We start from the raw sequence: 20,380 nt of genomic DNA on the forward strand, positions 1-20,380 counted from the left end.
ATATTCTGATATCTCTGTTGGCTAATTTATAGCTTTATTTTCAAATTACTTGCTTAGCTGATTACTGACAGGTTGTTGATGGTTGGAAGCATCTATAAAATGTCACCAGGACCCTTTTTTTTCATTCTTTAATTAATGTTGCTTTGTTCTATTTTTTTTATTTTTTTTATTAAAGTTAATATGTGATGGCTGGTTGCATATAACTTATACCAGGGGTGTCCAAACTTATCCTCAAATTTCTGGTGTATATTTTATTCCTCCTAAACCATAGCAACCTGTTCCCACTTCCTCAAAAAAATGTGCCCTGCATCTCACTGGCCCTTTCCCAATTCCTTCTGACTCTTTTTCTACTTCCCCCTGAATCAGTGCCCTACCCCAATTCTTTCTGATTATTTCGGCTGGCCTGGGAACGCCTCGGTATTCCCCCGGAAGAGCTGGAGGAAGTGTCTGGGGAGAGGGAAGTCTGGGCATCCCTGCTTAGACTGCTGCCCCCGTGACCCGGCCCCGGATAAGCGGTAGAAAATGGATGGATGAATGGATGGATTTCCGACTTCCCACTGACTCTTTCCCAGTTACGACAAACTCTTTTCCACTTTCTGCTAGCCCTTTTCCAATATCTAACTCTTTCCCAGATCAAGTCAAGTCAAGTCAAGTTTCTTTATTTGTCATTTTCGCTACATGTTGAGACATGCAGTGGAACGAGATGTCGTGTCTCACAGGTCAAACGGTGCAACATCCATACAGACATTAAACAATTAAACAATCCTACTTGGCCTTCCCCAATTCTTTTCTTTCTTTTTGACTTCCCCCTGACTCTTTCCTACTTCCAACAAACTCTTTTCCATGCCCATTGGCCCTGTCACACCTCTTATGACTTTTTCCAACTTCCCACTGACTCTTTCCCACATCCCACTTGCTCTTCCCCAATTCTATCTGACTTTTTGTAACTTCCCAGATTTTTTTTTAACTTTCAACTGGCCCTTTTCCAATACCTTCTGACTCTTCAACAAATCCTTCTTACTTTTTCCCACATCCCAGAGACTGGGACGACAAACTCCATTCCACTTCCTGCTGGCCCTTTCCCCTGTCCCACAGTCTCTGATGCCCCTGTTTAATCAGTTGAGCTTGGCTTTCCCTAGACTCGGGTCTGACTTCTGCTTGGCTGGAATAAAAACTTGCACCCACATTAAACCCTTTCCAGAAAGATCTGTAACACCCGATTTATAAAAACAGAACTCTGTTGTAACAAACTCTTTGTCATTGTAGTTAATTTAGATTTCTTTCTAGAAGGAATTGTTGTTCATCTGCAGGCCACAACATCCCTTTTTGCCCAATTGCAGCTTGAAACATTACAATTTGTTTATTGTTGTTCTTCGACTTAAGCTTATTATTATTATTATTATTATTATTATTATTATTATTATTATTATTATTATTATTATATATTTTTTTTCTTAGTCGGCTTTTTTCTAAAAAAAAAAGTGGCCTAGTGCGTTCGAGCCAAATTCGGTTATATGTCGTAGACCCTGGTCTGAAGTTTGTTGCTATTACTTTTCTAAGCGATCGGAATTCCGGCATTCTCTGTACGGAAGCTCAAAGTGGCCTTTTTTCTTATAGACTTCCATTATAAACTTTTGAGGTTTATAACTCGGCAAGTTTTCGAGCGATTTACACCGAACTCAGAAAGGTTCTTTAGGACCTTACTCCGGACCAAATTTTTATTTTGGAGTTCCGACGGAATTTTTTGTTTTCCCGTAGTCGACAATCGAACATCCCATAGACCTGAATGGGAAACGTCCTCTAAGCTCTCACACACACAATACATCGACCATTAAGAATTGCATGTACTGTTCTACGCAGTATAATAAGTAGAATCTCATAATGACTGCAGTATTGACATGAAATGTCCAAACCCTCAGTAGCTACTTTTTGCCAAAAGTATTGGCACCCCACAGGGTATTCTGGTGACGTCACTCGACACCACGTGACATCACGTGTAGCCCCGCCCCCAAAACAAGCGAAATCAAAAATTTGCACAACATGGACATGTGACATATCAAAACACTCAGCACAATGTGGGGAACTGCCCCACGGGTATTCTGGTCACGTGAAAATTAAAAATTTGCACAACATGGACATGTGACATATCAAAACACTCAGCACAATGAGGGGAACTGCCCCATGGATATTCTGGTCACGTCAAGTGACGTCACGTGACATCACGTGAAAATTAAAAACTTGCACAACATGGACATGTGACATATCAAAACACTCAGCACAATGAGGGGAACTGCCCCAAGGGTATTCGGATCACGTCACATGCTCATGTCCACTCGCCTCCAAAAGTATTGGCACCCTAGCGGTCCAGTAGCTTTCACAATCTTTCTGTCCACTTACCTCCAAAAGTAACACTGACCCTTATGCCCACTCGCTTACAAAAAGCACCGGCCTTTGCGAATACTTGCACCGTCAAAGTCAACACCGCCAACATCAAAGTTTGTCACGACAAACTTTACAAATCTAGTTTTATATTGCATTTTCTCCGTTCTCAGATACTGTGCCTGAAATATTCTTAAATATTCTGGTATTAAACCAAATCTTATTTATTTATTCACATGTAAATAGAGCATATTTTTTTCTATGTCATCTGCTTGCCATCTGTTCTAATGCATTTGTTACTAAAATGTTAGCTAACACGTCACCCATAAAGCTTGAAATTAATTGGGCTTAATTTCTAATCTGCTCAGGAGATAGTATATAAACTCTCCTATCTGGACACTAACGTTCATTAAAGAGAAGAGAACTATTTTATTTTGTAAGACTGTATTACAATAACCAAGTCAGATCCTGTGCTAATTAATGAGCACTAGTTTAACATTTTGTGGGTCAATAATATATTTTTTGAATGAGCAGTTTTAATTACTCCACTAACAATGGAGCACATGTGTAATTAATATTTCATCAATATGCTTTCTCGACTTGGCCAAAGCTAATATGTAGATGACATATTCATCTCCCATAAGCCTATGAAAAATGCACCAGCCACTTAAAAGCAACGGAGAGCCGAAAGGAAGACTCGTTCCTCCCTCTGTGATGGGTTTTGACTTCTTACAGCTGACAAGAATGGATATTTTCAGAACAAGTGCCATAAATGAAAGCTCTGTCCCTCTTCTCTTCTATCCATACATACAGTACATATTTTGGCTCATGAGGTGGATGGCGTGGTTTGATAAAATTCGCAGAAACATTATCTCCTTCTTTAAATCGCATGCTTCAGAAGCATTCTTCTAATGTAATGTGTGTTGAATTATTTAGCGGTCACCCATGCATCAGGGATCCTGGTCGTTGTGCACTCTGATGGCTCTCTGAAGCGAGCGATTTACTCAGGTCCACTCTGCCTACGTGGCAAACGAAGAACCGAAGCCAACAAGACGTAAAGTAAAGAATGTCTATGATGGCTGATGGGTCTGAATAAAGACTTTGTAATAAGGCATGGTAGGTAGGTTAGATTTCTTTGAATTGATTGGCTAAACTCTCATTTTCTTTGCTGTTTTACATCCGTCTGTTTTGAGTGAAATCTCACTTGGTTTAGCTGCAGTGCTGAAATTATACTATAATAGCATTCATGCAGTGATACCGATCTATCAGTGGCTTGACAATGAAAGGATCAAAGTGTCAGACCGTCATCTCTCATTCAATTCAAGTTTTTTCAATTCAAGTTTATTTGTATAGCGCTTTTTACAATAGACATTGTCTCAAAGCAGCTTTACAGAACATAAACATAGAGCAGAAGGTAAACATAATTAATGATAAAGGAATTAACGAATAATAAAAGAAATAAGAATTTACAGAATAAAAATTCTAGATTATTATTAGATGTATATAGTTCACAATCTGTATGTATTTATCCCCCTATGAGCAAGTCTGAGGTGACTCAGGCAGCAGTGGCAAGGAAAAACTCCCTTAAATTGGTAAAGGAAGAAACCTTGAGAGGAACCGGACTCAAGGGGGACCTCATCCTCATATGGGTGACACTGGGGGTGTGATTGTAATATACAGTCAGTTAAATGTTGTATTGGTGTAAGGATCATGGACTTCAGATCTCCTTAGTACCACAGAGTCTAACTGGAGATGTCTCAGGATTCTTAGAGTCGGCCTCGGCTCAGTGGCCGTCCAAAGGCTTCGTCCCACAGAGGACGTTGGGAACTGGTACAATGTCTGGATGCCTCGGGATGGGTACAAAGAGAGAAGCAGTGGAAAGGGGTTAACATATCTGCTGTTCATAAAAATGTGCTGGTCTGATGTACTGGTGCATGATATTATGGGATGTATTATGTGTACGCCTGACTAAAGAGATGAGTTTTTAATCTACATTTAAATTGGGAAAGTGTGTCTGAGCCCCGAACACTAACAGGAAGACTATTCCAGAGTTTGGGAGCTAAATACGAAAACGCTCTACCACCTTTAGTAGACTTAGATATTCTGGGAACTACCAGAAGTCCTGAGTTTTGTGATCTCAGAGAGCGTGAAGGATTGTAACGTGTTAGAAGACTAGTTAGATACATGGGAGCTAAACCATTAAGAGCCTTGTACGTAAGTAGCAGCAGTTTGTAGTCAATTCTAAACTTAACAGGTAGCCAGTGTAGAGATGATAAAATTGGGCTTATATGATCATACTTTCTTGTCCTAGTGAGAACTCTGGCAGCTGCATTTTGGACTAACTGTAACCTATTTATTAAAGATGCAGGACAACCACCTAGTAATGCATTATAATAGTCTAGTCTATAGGTCATGAATGCATGAACTAGCTTCTCAGCATCAGATACAGACAGGATGTGTCTCTGCTTGGCAATGTTTCTAAGGTGGAAGAAGGCTGTTTTGGTAGTATGAGCGATATGATTTTTAAAAGACAAGTTACTGTCTAGTATAACACCGAGGTCTTTCACTGTCGAGCTACTTGTAATAGTACATCCCTCTAAATGGGAGTTAAGTTGTGAGAGTTTATGTGCACTGGTTTTTGGACCTATGAGTAGTATTTCTGTCTTATCGGAGTTTAACAATAGAAAGTTGCAGCTCATCCAGTCTTTTATCTCTCTAAGGCACTGAGTTAATTTGGACACTGTGGCTATTTCATCTGGTTTTGATGAGATATATAACTGTGTGTCATCAGCATAACAATGGAAACTAATCCCATGTCTTCTAATAATGTTCCCTAATAGAAGCATGTATATCGAGAAAAGCAGAGGTCCGAGAACTGATCCTTGAGGGACCCCATAATTAACTGGTAGTAAACTGGAGGATTCACCATTTAATTCTACAAAATGGTATCGATCTGACAGGTAGGATCAAAGCCAGCTTAAAGCCTGTCCATGAATACCTGTGTAATTTTGTAAGCGATCTAGAAGAATGTTGTGGTCTATAGTGTCGAATGCAGCACTAAGGTCAAGTAGAACTAATAGTGACATCTGTCTGTTTGTCTAACTGGCATGTATTCTTATTCTTTTTATATTAGAAGATTTTAGCGTCTCCTTCAAAGGCATTGTAGAAACTAATTCTATTCTTTACAGAACATAAGAAATACAGTACAAAAAGTTTAATATTATAAAAATATTCATATTAAACAAAAGTTCAAAGTATTTAAATGCATTTGTATTTATCCCCAATGAACAAACCTGAGGTGACTGATGAGGAAAAACTCCCTTAAAAAGAGGAGGAAGAAACCTTGAGAGGAACCAGACTCAAAAGTGAACCTCATCCTCATTTGGGTGACACTGGAGGGTGTGATTATAAACTGTTATTATTATAAATAACATCAGATACAGTCTGATAGTTGTGTATTGATTAGGAGGTTGTTGTCATGTGTAATTGGCATCTCTCCACTGAATGTCTGAAATCCTTATGATGCGGAACCTATCTGGAGCTGGTACTCTGGATGGTACTCTGGATGCCTCAAGATCCTCACAGGGTTGGTCTCTTCTCACTGTACGTCCATAATCTTCATTACATGGAACATAACTGGAACTGGTACAATCTCTGGATGCCTCGGGACAGGTGGAAAAGAGAAACAATGATAGAGTAAATAATCTGCCTTTATTAAACCTTAATTACAAGTGTATATTACTGTTATATAAACAGGAAAACATAGCTGACAAACACAGAGATAAACAGCGTCTATAATCCAGTCAATCTCACACGTTATTACCACAACGAACATACCTTAATGACTTAAAAACATAACTAAAGAAGTAAAATGTCATAAATATCAGAGCATTTAAAATAACATTAAATACATAATTTTCAATGAAAGCAAAATAAATAATTATATAAGTAATTTAAATATGAAATAGGATTATTAAGAGCACAAATTAAACCTAGATCTCTCATTCACACAACAGAAAGGGAAATGGTGGAGCCAAAACAGGAAATTAACAGGAAAGAGCCATGAAATGAAAGGAAAAGTACTCAGACATCAGGTTCACACAATTTTGTGTGGATTTGTCAGTTACGCGGGATAAAAACGGACCCAAACACAGGACAGCTAAACGAAAACAAACTAACAAAAACACGAAAGAGGACAAAACGTTATTGTTCACTTTATATTCACGTTATTGTTCACTTTATACGTTATTGTTCACTTAGTCCTGCTGTTAACTTGGAATATTGAATCAGAATAATTTTGAAAACTACATTTTATATAATACCAGGGGGGCACGGTGGCTTAGAGGTTAGCACGTTCGCCTCACCCCTCCAGGGTTGGGGGTTCGATTCTCGCCTCCGCCTTGTGTGTGTGGAGTTTGCATGTTCTCCCCGTGCCTCGGGGGTTTCCTCCGGGTACTCCGGTTTCCTCCCCTGGTCCAAAGACATGCATGGTAGGTTGATTGGCATCTCTGGAAAAATGTCCGTAGTGTGTGAGTGAATGAGAGTGTGTGTGTGTGTGTGTGTGTGTGTGTGTGTGTGTGTGTGTGTGTGTGTGTGTGTGCCCTGCGATGGGTTGGCACTCCGTCCAGGGTGTATCCTGCCTTGATGCCCCGATGACGAATGTCTGAGATAGGCACAGGCTCCCCGTGACCCGAAAAGTTCGGATAAGCGGTAGAAAATGAATGAATGAATTTTGAAAACTACATTTTATATAATACCAATAGCAGAAAAGTCAATACACAGAAGGGGAAACGATGCAGGATGTAAAACGTTCATTTTCTCCCAGATTTACTTTCTCTTCACACAGAGCTAAAGGTGAACTTTAACTTTTAAATTCACAAGCCTCGTACTTGTGAGCCAATAGCGACAAAGTGGGTGAGACTGTAATATCTTTAACCTGTAATATCTGTCTGAGCCGCTAATTATTAAGTAGACGTGACACCGAAATGATCAGTATTTTCATTATTTTATGGCTAGAATGTCGCCAGCTTTGTGAAATGTTTTGTTGTCGGGATTTAAAATTTTCTTTAAAATGCAGTGAAAAAGAAAAAAAAAAAAAAAAACAACACATAATGACCCAAAAACTTTCCTGCTCTACCTTATAGATGAATATAGATAGTCTTTATTGTACAGAAAAAAACACTTAAAAATGCTAATCTAAGCAGTGCTAAGGATTCATTTTCCTCTCTTGTGCTTGTCTTCTTTGCATAATGTATGCCATAAAAGCACGATTTAATATATTTATAATCTACTTTAACCTTCTACACGCTTCAGTGAAGCTTTCGCAAAGAGGACACCAAATTAGCTCATATTGACCATCAAACACAAATCCCACCAAGAGTTGCAAGCTATTTGTGTTGCAGCTTTGAGGGACATGTCCAATTTTATGGACTACACTTGAGACAGTAGGGCTTTAGAGTTTAATATGGGCCGACGGCTGGCACGGCGAAGAAAGCATAAAGCCTCTGGTGTAAATGTTTAAAAGCAGGCTGACTCTTAACAGGTCCAGACCCAGAATTATCCCACATTAAAGAAGAAAATCGAGTCATAGACCACTGTGAGAAATTTAAAAATGAACCCTGGTGTGTATAACATGGTGTGTGTGCTGTATAGAGTGTCATCTTTAACAGAATGCCTTCTTTTTGGCTTCAGCTGCTTAGCAATTTCCAGCCATGCTCATCAGAGAGCAAAAGAAATGGAGCAGCGTTTAAGAGGGCACATTCCTAACAGGGTCACACGGCAATACCTGAAAACACTGATAAAATATTAAAGATAATACACAAATTCAATTAGAGGGATATCATGGAGCGGGAAAAAGCAGGCTGCGGTGGTTCACCACATCGGGAGAAAGACTAGCAACTCAGCAGCTTTTTTTTCTGTAACGATGCTATTTTCTCTGAGCTTGTGGGAAGCATCTGCACACTCTAGGATTTTTTAAACATCAGTTGAGATAAGACTGTGTTTGTTGCTGCAATGAAATGAATTATGCCTGTTCTTTTGCTTTAGTCAGGCAAAACATGACTAGCATAAGTATTCACACACTTGAATAATTACACAAGTGTTACAACCTGGATTTGGACTTGATGTCATGATGTCATAAATTAAGCCAAGTCAAGAGTCTTTTATTGTTATTTCGAACATAAATATATTGCTGGTGGTGTACAGTACATAGTGAAAGGAAACAATGATCTTCCAGGACTTTGGTGCTATATAAACACACAGAGCTAAGAGTTAAAAAGTAAAATTAACCTATTCAAGACACTAAAAGACAGATACAGTGAGCCCTCGTTTATCGCGGTTAATGGGGACCGGAACCCCTCGCGATAGGTGAAAATCCGCAAAGTAGGATTGGCCCTAAGTTTGACCTTTTCACTGATGGTCATCTTCCTCTTCCTCTTGGGCTCACTAGAGGAATCTTTCGCAGGGGCACGGCGCTTAGGAGGCATCGTAAGGGCTTAACGAAAAGTTAATTTCGAACACAATACGCGAGACACAGTGCATGGCATGAACGAGAGTGACGAGATACAACAAGGGAAGAATCTGGGAGAGGATGCGATGATGCGCAGCCAATCAGCTCAGATCTCACGCCGGGAACCAATCATGTGCCTTGTTTGAGTGCCCGTGGGTATGTACAAAGCCTCTGAGAGAGTTTCTCTCTTTGTCTGGCATCCTGGGAAACCGTTTTTATTTTTATTTTTTGATGAATATACTTTAAAAATCAGCGATGCATTGAGGCCGCGAAACTTGAACCGCGAAGTGGCGAGGGATTACTGTATATTAAATAGCACCGACCAGTCTACAGACTTTTTGGTTCTGAGTGATTGCAAAAAAGGATGTTATTGTACTGTATTGTAAATCAACACAAAATAGTCCATAATATTCAAGTAGGGCTCATTACAAGCGGTTTCATGAAAACGAGGAACTATCTCAAATGCTTGAGAAAAAAATTATAAACATCCCATGAAACATCCATTAAATGTATTATTTCAAATATACAAATGTTAAAGAATCAACCTGGGTTTTTGGTCTAGAGATATAACATTGTTATATTGGTGACTAGGAAAAGCAGGGGATCATGAAAGAAACAACCAAGAGGTAAAGGGTATCTAACGAGATGATACTACCACCACCATGTTTCATTAATGCTTCAGGGATAATGAACATGGATGATGGGGATCCATAATAAATAAAGCTGTAATACATACTAAAGACATTTCACATCACTGCTACAGTAGTAGACATTGCCTTCGCCTGGCTACTTATCATCATCCATCCATCCATCCATCCATCCATCTTTCCTTCCATCCTGCCATTGATCTTTCTTTCCACCCATCCATGCATTCATCCATTCTTCCATCCATAGCAAGGAGCCTGGAGTCTATCCCAGGAGACTTGAGGCACAAGGCATGGGACACCCTTGACGAGATGCCAAACTATCACATAGCACAATCCCAAACTCACACAAATTCACACATTGCAGTATAGGTAGAGATGCCAATTTGCCCATAAGCATGTCTTTGGACTGTGGAGGAAAACTGAGTACTCAGAGGAAGAGAGAGAGTCCACAAACAAGGCAGAGTAAGGAACCAGACTCCCCACCCCGGGAGAGTCCACAAACAAGGCAGAGTAAGGAACCAGACTCCCCACCCCAGGAGGTACAAAGCAAACCTTTATCCCATATCTAGTTGTCCCTTAGATTGCAAATTCCCTGATATGCATTAAAAACATTTTACAGACTTAATTTCATGCTTGGACCCTAATAATCATGGCTTGTGGGTATGTTTCATTTTTTAGAATTTATGCCAGTTGGTTATAATTATTTAATTATGAAATTCATTCATTCATTCATTCATTCATTCATTCATTCATTCATTTTCTACCGCTTATCCGAACTTCTCGGGTTACGGGGAGCCTGTGCCTATCTCAGGCGTCATCGGGCATCAAGGCAGGATACACCCTGGACAGAGTGCCAACCCATCACAGGGCACACACACACTCTCATTCACTCACACACTCACACACTACGGACAATTTTCCAGAGATGCCAATCAACCTACCATGCATGTCTTTGGACCGGGGGAGGAAACCGGAGTACCCAGAGGAAACCCCCGAGGCACGGGGAGAACATGCAAACTACACACACACAAGGCGGAGGCGGGAATCGAACCCCCAACCCTGGAGGTGTGAGGCGAACGTGCTAACCACTAAGCCATCGTGCCCCCTATTTATGAATTTGATTCTAAAAATATAATATTGAAAAGTGAATCATATATTATTTTAAAGTTGACGCAATATATTGAAATGTCCTAGTTTCATGCCATCTGTGCAACTGCTGTAGGAATTTAACACCTGATATTGACTCACATACAATTCATCTATTTTTCCTTGAGAAATAACTTTATAAATGATGGAATAACAACAATGGTGGACTTGATTTAAACCCTATTTTATAAACCCAGGACTGGGAGAACTATTCTAGTAGAGAATTCAACAGTACTGTTCCACAAATACAGTATTTTATCCCACAATATCTTCCTTCAACCTTCCATAGCTATCTCGGTTGGAAGGTCTAATCCTTGGCTGTTGGTGTTCTATAATGAGCTAACATGCTCAACTCCACCCTTTAGTCATCTCCTAACGAGGCCACTCATCCTGACGCTGCAGCCGTGGCCCCATTAAACTTCCCAGGAGCCTCGGCTCCTCTGTTGATTCTAAACGGAGGCGTGCAATTACTGGAGTATCTCTTTTTTTTGTGTGAACAAACAAGGAGCGAGAAAAAGAAAGTGAGTGCAATAGAGAGTAAGAGTGAGGGAGGAAACACCAGTTCTGACATCTCAGGGAATTTCACAGGCATGGCTAATCGAAAGTGATCAGCGGAAGATTTTAATATTTAACTAGCCGGCGACGCGGCCCAAAGTTTCTAATGAAATTATAACTCATGCTTGAAAAGCAAAAGTGTATGTGTTGTGGGTGCGTAAATAATTCAGGCGGCCCATATCTCCTCGCTTTTCTGTTCAGCCGGAGACAAGTGGTACTCGTGAGCTTTTAAAAGAGGAGGAGGAAATGGAAAGATGGGAGGCTGTGACAAAACATGAACAACAGCTTCCAAATTAAAGAGACACTCCGTCTGAAGGATGAAGCGCCTGAATTAATTTATTTACTTTAAAACACATGAAAAGCAACACCAAAAACTAGCCACATCTCCTTTAGCTAAAACCCAGTCTACCAGATCCTTTTTTTTTTTTTACTTGAACATGTTTAGTATTCAATTACCCCCCAAATCAATTAATTAGCTTTTTTTTTTTTTTTTGAGAGGTCGAGGATGATGAGTCCACTATCCATGAGGGCTGGTGAAATATTTAGGCTGACGGCATTCATATTAATGGTAACATTACACATACGTCTCCTCGCCCCCAAAATTCAATTAGAATTCAACTCAACATTGATGTCAGTGCCACGTCAGGCATATAAATGTACCATGGCTTCGGGTGATAGTGTCTATTTTCATACATTATTTTTCAGATAGCTTAGCTTTTGGCTTTAGCTTTTTGACCTCCCTTGCGGCGTTATTCCAACAGAAAGAGAAGAAGAATTACATATTTGATGGGAACTAATTAGACCAGCCCTTTACCTGTGGGGGGCTTCAGGTGGCTCTGTGCTAAATTATTGGAGATGTTCTATTCAGTATTCAACTTTATGTGGAGAATTTTTTTGGTTTTACTCCAGAGAGAGAACGAGGGAGAGAGAGCAACCATTTCGGATAAACTTCTTCCGATATAGAACGTCGTGCCAAAATTAAAAGCAGGCGTCTATATTCAATTCCACAGTACAAGTGATCAGTGTTTGCTTATGCTAATAGACAGCGCATAGACTTACCTCAAACATAAATATGTGCTGCTTGAAAAGTTGCTTAAAACAAAATTACATGCAAGATTACATGGTCATTTATGGCATTAATTATAATAATTCCAAATAATGCCATGAATGACCATGTAAAGGACAAGCATTCATTTCTTATGTTTCATCTTAATTTATTTACTTCTAGTTCATAATATAGAGTCATTCATATCATACTCTAATCAAGGTTGTCATTGTGTCCTAAGATTTCTTTACGGTGCTGGATGGCTTCTCTCTTAAATGAATATGTTGCGCATTATTGATGCTAATTCCAAATAATTTGGAAAAGTCAAACTATCTAATTAAACTTGCATAAAATTGCATACATTCAGAAGATTTAAGACCATTCCTTTTAGAAGATCAATTAAAGTAGCGAGAGAAATGTCATTGCCGTGGTGTGGAAGCGGCTGGGCGAGCCAAGGAACCTTCTTAGGATCCGTCCATTTTTTGTACTGCATATCGTACACTTTCAGAAGTGTACAAGCTAGAGCAGGTCTATGACCTCTGTAAAGCTAGTAAACCAACCAACTAAGCCAGGAGAAGGAAATTCCAAGTGTGTAGTCTCTAGGGGGATCAGAGCAAGGACAGGGCAGAACAGAAGAAAAGACCTGATTTGGAAAGGTAGTCATACTGTAGACGTGTGGGAAGACATGCCTGAAACGGGTGAGGATGGTAAGTGGGTGAAGTGAAACAGATGGAAACAGTATTTCTAAGACACAACAAGGGGTTTTACTAAACTGACATGGAGCAGTAGACAGGCAACTGACATGCCGACAATCCAATCTGTGCCTTTTAAGATATTCTCGCTAGTCAATACGTGCTTTGAGAAGGATGGATTTTGCTACCTGTGTAAACTCCCAGATGCCAACCTGAAGCATATTCTGTCTAGAGAATGGTCCGGGCTTTGGCACGGTATAGTGGCACAACCAAGTTAGCAGATGTTAGCAGCAGTGCTGGAAATTGCTTTGTTAGGAAGTGGCAAATTTTGAAGCCAGTAAGACAAAGTTATACTATTAATTGGAGGATAATTTGCTCAAATGCTATGATTGCAAAGCTGCCTGAATCGGACCATTGTGCAAGGCCTACATTTAGCTGCACATTTCTACCTTTTATCCAGAACACCTTACATTTGTTTCATTTATACCACTAAGCAGTTAAGGGTTAAAGGCCGTGCTCAAGAGCCCAGCAGGGGCAGCTTGCTGGTTTTGGGATTCAAACTCACAACCTTACCACCAGTAGGTCGACACTGTAACGGCTAAGCTACCACTGCCACGAAGGCCTGCTCAGGTGTGTAAATGTTCATTCATTCATTCATTCATTCATTCATTCATTCATTCATTCATTCATTCTTCTCGGGTCACGCTAGCCTGTGTCATCGGGCATTGAGACAGGATACACCCTGGACAGAGTGCCAACCCATCGCAGGGCACACACACACTCTCATTCACTCACACACTACGGACAATTTTCCAGAGATGCAAATCAACCTACCATGCATGTCTTTGGCTCGGGGGAGGAAACCGGAGTACCCGGAGGAAACCCCCGAGGCACGGGGAGAACATGCAAACTCCACACACACACACACACACACACACACACACACACACACACACACACACACACACACACACACACACACACACACACGGCGGAGGTGGGAATCGAACCCCCAAAGCTGGAGGTGTGAGGCTAACGTGCTAACCACTAAGCCACCGTGCCCTCCGCTGTGTAAATGTGATAAATAAAAGCTGAGATTAAAAACAAAGTCTTAAATGATTCCAGTCAAAAAAGATCTACAGTAGCAACATTTTAATAATCTTAATGAGAAGCCCAGAATATTAACCCAAGCAGACACCTAACTTGAGTGTGTACATCCCGAACTTTCCTTAAATAAATGTCGACATATCTTTGACATATCCTAAGTCAATACAACTGCTTACACAATTTTTTTTCTTCACCCCTTTAGTTTCTGGTCTTCTGGTAGAGATTTATATTTGTATTACAGCCCCTTAAACAGCTCTGTGCTTGGAAGAGATGAAATAAAATCTTGTTGTGATCTTTATTTCTATGTCTTGAGTTCTTTACAAAGCTTATACTTGATCATAGGAAAAAAAAAGGCCATAAAGCTTTAAGGGTCACATACTGTACAGTATAAACTTGCATGAATATTATTGCTCGCTTCTAAAAGTTTCTAATTGTTCTGATGCTTGCAAAAAAAAAAAAAAAAAAAAAAAAAAAAAACCAGAATACCTTTCAAGAAACTTCTGATACGGGCATGCTGATTAGAGAGCAAAAGTGATACTTCAGTGACAAGGCGGCCATTATTAATTCATCGCAAACAGTGGAATTATGGGGTTACTTTGAAAAATGTTCAAAACTGGTGTCCCAGAATAAAAAAAAAAAAAAAAAAGCAGAGGGGGAAGTCTAATTCATTAACATTTCATTGGCAAATCAACTTTCATATGAACTATTTGCAATATACGGCTGTCATAATCAAGCAGGTGTCCAGAAAAGAGAGTTTGACAAGTGAATAAAGGGACTGGGAATATGTCAGCGGTGGTTCTCACAGTTTCTTCTCTCTGTCACGTTGCCAAAGCCCAGTGTTAAGCAGAAACCATCACCAAAGGAACAGCAATGCTTGAGGCAGTGACATGAAAAAGGGGAAAAAAAAAAGTTCATGTCCTCCTTCCTGTGACAGAAGTCTCTGAGTAATCTTGTAAGGCGTGAGAGGATTGTTCAAAGGAGAGCATTTCTCCAGTTTTGGGAGCAGAAATGTGGCCCAGCTCATAACTGTGTAATTGTGTGCTTGTGCTCCGTCCCTTGGCTTTGTGCAAATTCTTTTACTTTCACCTTGAAAGTGAGCTTCAGCTCTTAAAAGAGGGAGTGTGGATGCAAAGGGAACAGGAGTGAGACACTTGGAGCGAGAACTTGTGATGCTGTAAGGCAGGATTCTAACACAAGCACATTCAAAGGCTAAAGAGTTTCACAGGAAGAAGGTTGAAATTAATCTTAATTTTTTACAGCTGGAAAGTTGGGGAACTTTTTTTTTAAAGGTAAGACCTGCATCTTTTGGTGAAATTACCTTTTAGAAAGCCATGTGCTCCCAACCTGCCTAATTTTAGCTCCTGGATGTCCATTGTTACCGAATTTCACAGAAACATATGAACTACTCGGCTCAGGCACTTCCTTCATCTTCCTCTCTTACTTCCTTCAGTCTTTTTCCCTCTGAAACATTCCCACGTCACATTTACTTTACTCTTCCCCAGATTTAAAGGCCATTTCTTACATTCTTCTGTCTCTTCTCACTGTCTCCTTCCTACCTTCCATAAACTCTTGTTCACTTTCTCACGCTCTTCTGAATCTAATGATCCCAGAATCTCTTTTTCACTTTCCACTCTTCCAGGGACGGTTCTAGGGTTTCATCTTTATGTTTTTTAGCCCTCAGTGAGAATTTAAAACAAGAAGAGTTTTATATTATATATTATATGACTACATAGTAAGCCAAAAGTTATGGTATTATTAAATGGCAAAAGTGGACACCAAAATGTTATGCATGATGTAATGATGCCAGTCTTGAATCAGATCAGTTCATGTATGTGTGCATTCTCTACAAACAGTGTGTCCAGTGAATGCAGTCATTAATGAACTAATATTCACAAGACAAAGACCAAATCAATAAATGTTATTTTTATTTAGTATTGAATGGATTGTTTGCATTAATATTTTGTTTGTGCTACAACTCTGGTAATAAGAATAGTGACATTTCACTGTTTTTGGTTGCCGTCTTTGCGGCTTTCCACCGATTAACGTTATAGATAAAAGCCTCCAGCTCTGACTGATGTGCACGCTGTGCTTCTTCGTTCAAATAAAGAGACTAAAATTTTGAAAGACTACAACTCACGTGCGTAAAAGCAAAGTAAAAAAAAATCGCTCTTGGATCAAACTGATAAATAATTTTCTTTCACATCGACGACACGTCCTGCTTTTTAACGTCATTTTTATTGTTTATTTACTCTCTCACTCACTCACGCTCACTCATTTTCTACCGCTTTTATCCGAACTACCTCGGGTCACAGGGAGCCTGTGCCTATCTCAGGCGTCATCGGGCATCAAGGCAGGATACACCCTGGACGGAGTGCCAACCCATCACAGGGCACACGCACACATACACACACACTCTCATTCACTCACGCAATCACATACTACGGACAATTTTTCCAGAGATGCCAATTAACCTACCATGCATGTCTTTGGACTGGGGGAAGAAACCGGAGTACCAGTAGGAAACCCCCGAGGCACGGGGAGAACATGCAAACTCCGCACACACAAGGCGGAGGTTGGAATCGAACCCCGACCCTGGAGGTGTGAGGCGAACGTGCTACCCACTAAGCCACCGTGCCCCTGTTTATTTAAAAGTAAAAATTATCCTTTTTAGTTTTAGGGTGGCTGAGATCACAGACATGGGTTCTGGAGCCACCCTAAAAAAAAAGCCTAGAACTGCCCCTGCTCTCCTCCCACAAACTCGATCCACTTCTTACTTTCTTTTCCCACTTCCCACTGGCTCCTTCCCACCTTCCCACAAACTCAAACTCCACTGGCCTTTTTTTTCAGATACTTAGGACTCTTTCCCACTTCCCACAGACTTTTTCCCGACTTCCCGCTGGCTCCTTCCCACCATCCACAATTTTTCCACAAACTCTTTCCCACTTACTAAAAAAATATCTTCAGAAACACACTTAATAGAGGTTATGTATGTCAGTGTGAGATGAAACCAACCATGGTTATCCAAGGAGATTTTCTTCCATGGGAACAAACTGTAGGTAGGAACTAAAGTTATGGGTGAGGAACTGAAGAAAAGTCAGACCACGTGCAACATCTGAATGGTCTGAGGAGCCTTTTCGAACCAAGTGATTGGATTTCTTGAATGAATTTATGAAGGTCTGTAAGAGAACATACATACAGGTCTGAAGGAGAACCATGATGATGATGATGATGATGATGATTTAACAAGACACTGGAACAACATTCCAGCTGAGTTCCTTGTAAAATGCACCTTTGTACAATTATAGAAGGCTTGATTCGGTTTAATAGTTCACTGTTTACTGCTTTTTATTATATGTTTTTGACATTTCAGACTTTTTAATAACGTGAATTTTAAAAGCAACATTGCTGATATAAATCTTTATACAGGCTATACTGTATATCCAACAATCCTTTCCTCTTCCTTTGTTGTTCTTTCGGTTCTGGGCTGGTTTTCAGGTGGGTAACACGGGTGCATCAGCAGGAAGCCGATACGCTCTCATGCCTGTTGGGCAGGAATTATTCTGACTGTATATCATTAGCGTCTGGGTTTTTTTTCTAATTAGCACAAGGCCAGAATAATGAATCCAGCTCCATTAATCAAAAGGTAATATATGTAAAAGCATTGTATTTAGCCTTCGGTGAGACTGCAGAAGGTAGACGGGGAAAAAAATCAAAGAAGAAGAAAGAGAGAGAGAGAAAGAAAGAGAGAAAGAGAGAGTACATTTAGCTCTGAGAGAATTGCTTTAATATTCATTTATACACATGAACAAACATACAGAGTTTGTACTTTAGCATTGGTATAAGTGGAAGGTGAAATAGGAAAAGTAAATGGAGTTGAAATGGAGATGATTTGCTTTAATGGGTTGTTTTTTTGCCTTTGTGTGATAAAAACGCTGATTTGACTTTTGATTCTTCTTAATTTCAGAGTTATAGTAGGCCCTCATGCCCTAAACTGTGTATTTAACACAGAAGAGTTTGGAGATTAGTCTCGTGCTTGAAAATAATGATGGCTTTTGAAAAAAAAAAAAAAAATAGGATGCACTCTCAGAAGAAGGCAAACCAAACTGGTGTGATGATCCGAGCAATGTTCTGGTGGGAAACCTTGGGTCGTAGCTTTCGGAAGGATGTAACTTTGACATGTTGTCGGTGACGGAGAGCCTCCTCTGGAACAAAATCAGACTCGAATGCATGGATAGCGGCATGGATAACTTAAAAACAAGAAATCAAACCTTAAACCCGAAACAAAAAACATACACAGGAAAACACTAGGAAGAAATGAAGCAATACAAAAACAGGATACTGGGAACAAAAGAGGCACACAACTGTAAGGACTTGCAAGGACATGCAAGACAACAGGAATAAATTGGGGAGGTAATTAAAGGAACATAAGGAACAGGTGTGCAGAGGCAGGGAGGGGATATGGATCAGGCAGGGCAAACACGTGTAGCACAAGACACACTGACGAATCTCCCCTAATGTTCTGTCAGGGAACTATCCAAACCTAAACACCAAAAACATTGTTGAAGGCCAAATACAGTCCTTCGTGCCAACGGTTGTTTCTTAACAGCCTTTACACCCTGGCGTTCGGCAACATGTTTCCAGAATGTTTTGAGGAAGAATTCAAGGTGTTGACTTGGCCTCCAGATCTGATGGAGTATCTGTGGGATGTGCTGGACATTCATTCATTCATTTTCTACCTCTTATCCGAACTTCTCGGGTCACAGGGAGCCTGTATCTATCTCAGGTGTCATGTGCTGGACAAACAATTCTAATCCATAAAGTTTCCTCCTTACAACTTACAGGACTTGCTGCTAACGTCTTGGTGTCAGACGCTCCAAAACGCTTCTTCGGAGGCCTTGTGGAGTCCATGCCTCAATGAGTCAGAGGTGTTTTAGTGGCACTAGGAGGACCTACACAATATCAGGCAGGTGAATTAAATTTTATAGATGATTGGTGTGTATATTACATACATCCACAGAGGCAGATTTTCCATAGAACATTAGAATACAGTGATAAAGATAAACTGGAAATGTCTTCATTTATCAATGTCTTCAATTTGGACATATTTAGTGAAATACTTCCTTTCAGTGTCGTTTTATTTCTGTCCCGTGTCCTAAACGGAGCAAAGCAACATTTGAGGTTTTTATGTAGGTCACAGGGTGCAGACGGAGCAGGATCACGGCGCTTGTGCATCACAGAAACGTTTGCCGGTGCATTCAGGTGACGTAGCTTTCCCGAGCTGCCACAACAATCATGACTTCTGACTGCTGATCTCTGGCTTTTTTCATACATTTGCACCTCAGAGTCTAAGCGAACATAATTGCACTCTCCGTCTATTTCTCTCTATTCTTCACTCATGCATTCACACATGTCTGACGTGTATCATTTTGGCTTCAAAATGCTTTCACGGATGTAGTAAAAATAAACTTGCAAAGCTGAAAATGTATTTATCAGAAGATGGGATGAAAGTTTTGTGTTATTTAAAAAAAAAAATCTCAAAAAGCTCTCATAGTAACACTTTCGATGAAGTTCATACATTCATAACATAGTATAATGCATTCATAAACAATTCATAAGAAAGTGCATATCTCTTTACATACAGTAGTTATAATACGTGGGAAAAATGCTTTACACGACCCATTATTATGCGTTATGTATAGGATTAATTTGTTAAAGAAAAAAAAAAGGCAGGTCTTGTGATGCCTTATAAAAGGGTGAGCTTTTTCTTATACTGTTGATATAATGTATTATAAACAATACTTAATGAATCATTATAGCAAACTATAGATAATTATAAGCAGTTGTAGTAGATATTATAGATTTGCATGCATAATGCTAAATAAAAGGGATATAAATGGATAAATAGAAATGTTTCACTTTATAATCTTCATTCAGAATTTTAGGTCCCTGTAAAGCTGCTTTGCGACAATGTTCATTTTTAACAAGGCCATGTCCAGCTTTTTGATCCTTTAGGATCCTTTTACTGTAACATAGTTCCATAAATGTATAGTACAAGTCATATACTGTATATAAATTGTGACAAACCTTAAAAAACATTCCCAAAAATCTAAATGAAAAGGTTATTTATATATATATATTAAATCTTACGAATTTTTTTTTTTTTTTTTTTTACATTTTCACAATTTTGTCTGCATTAACACAAATCTTTTACGTATGAAACATGAAATTTATTTATTTATACATGCTATATTATTAAAGACCTGAATCTTAGTATTGATGGAAAAAATCATCAGGACAGGAA

General features: G+C 39.6%; 1 protein-coding gene across 1 annotated transcript; it reads right to left on the reverse strand.

The window, feature by feature from the left end:
• Nucleotides 1-4,331: 4,331 nt before the first annotated feature.
• LOC125141028 lies at nucleotides 4,332-5,228 on the reverse strand (the record flags this gene model as incomplete). The annotated part of the gene is made up of 1 exon (XM_047812254.1): nucleotides 4,332-5,228. A coding segment is annotated over one exon (897 nt), but the record flags the coding sequence as incomplete, so codon positions are not given.
• Between the last annotated feature and the right edge of the window lie 15,152 nt (nucleotides 5,229-20,380).

The sequence above is a fragment of the Tachysurus fulvidraco genome, chromosome 4, assembly GCF_022655615.1.
Source record: "Tachysurus fulvidraco isolate hzauxx_2018 chromosome 4, HZAU_PFXX_2.0, whole genome shotgun sequence".
Lineage (NCBI taxonomy): Eukaryota > Metazoa > Chordata > Actinopteri > Siluriformes > Bagridae > Tachysurus > Tachysurus fulvidraco.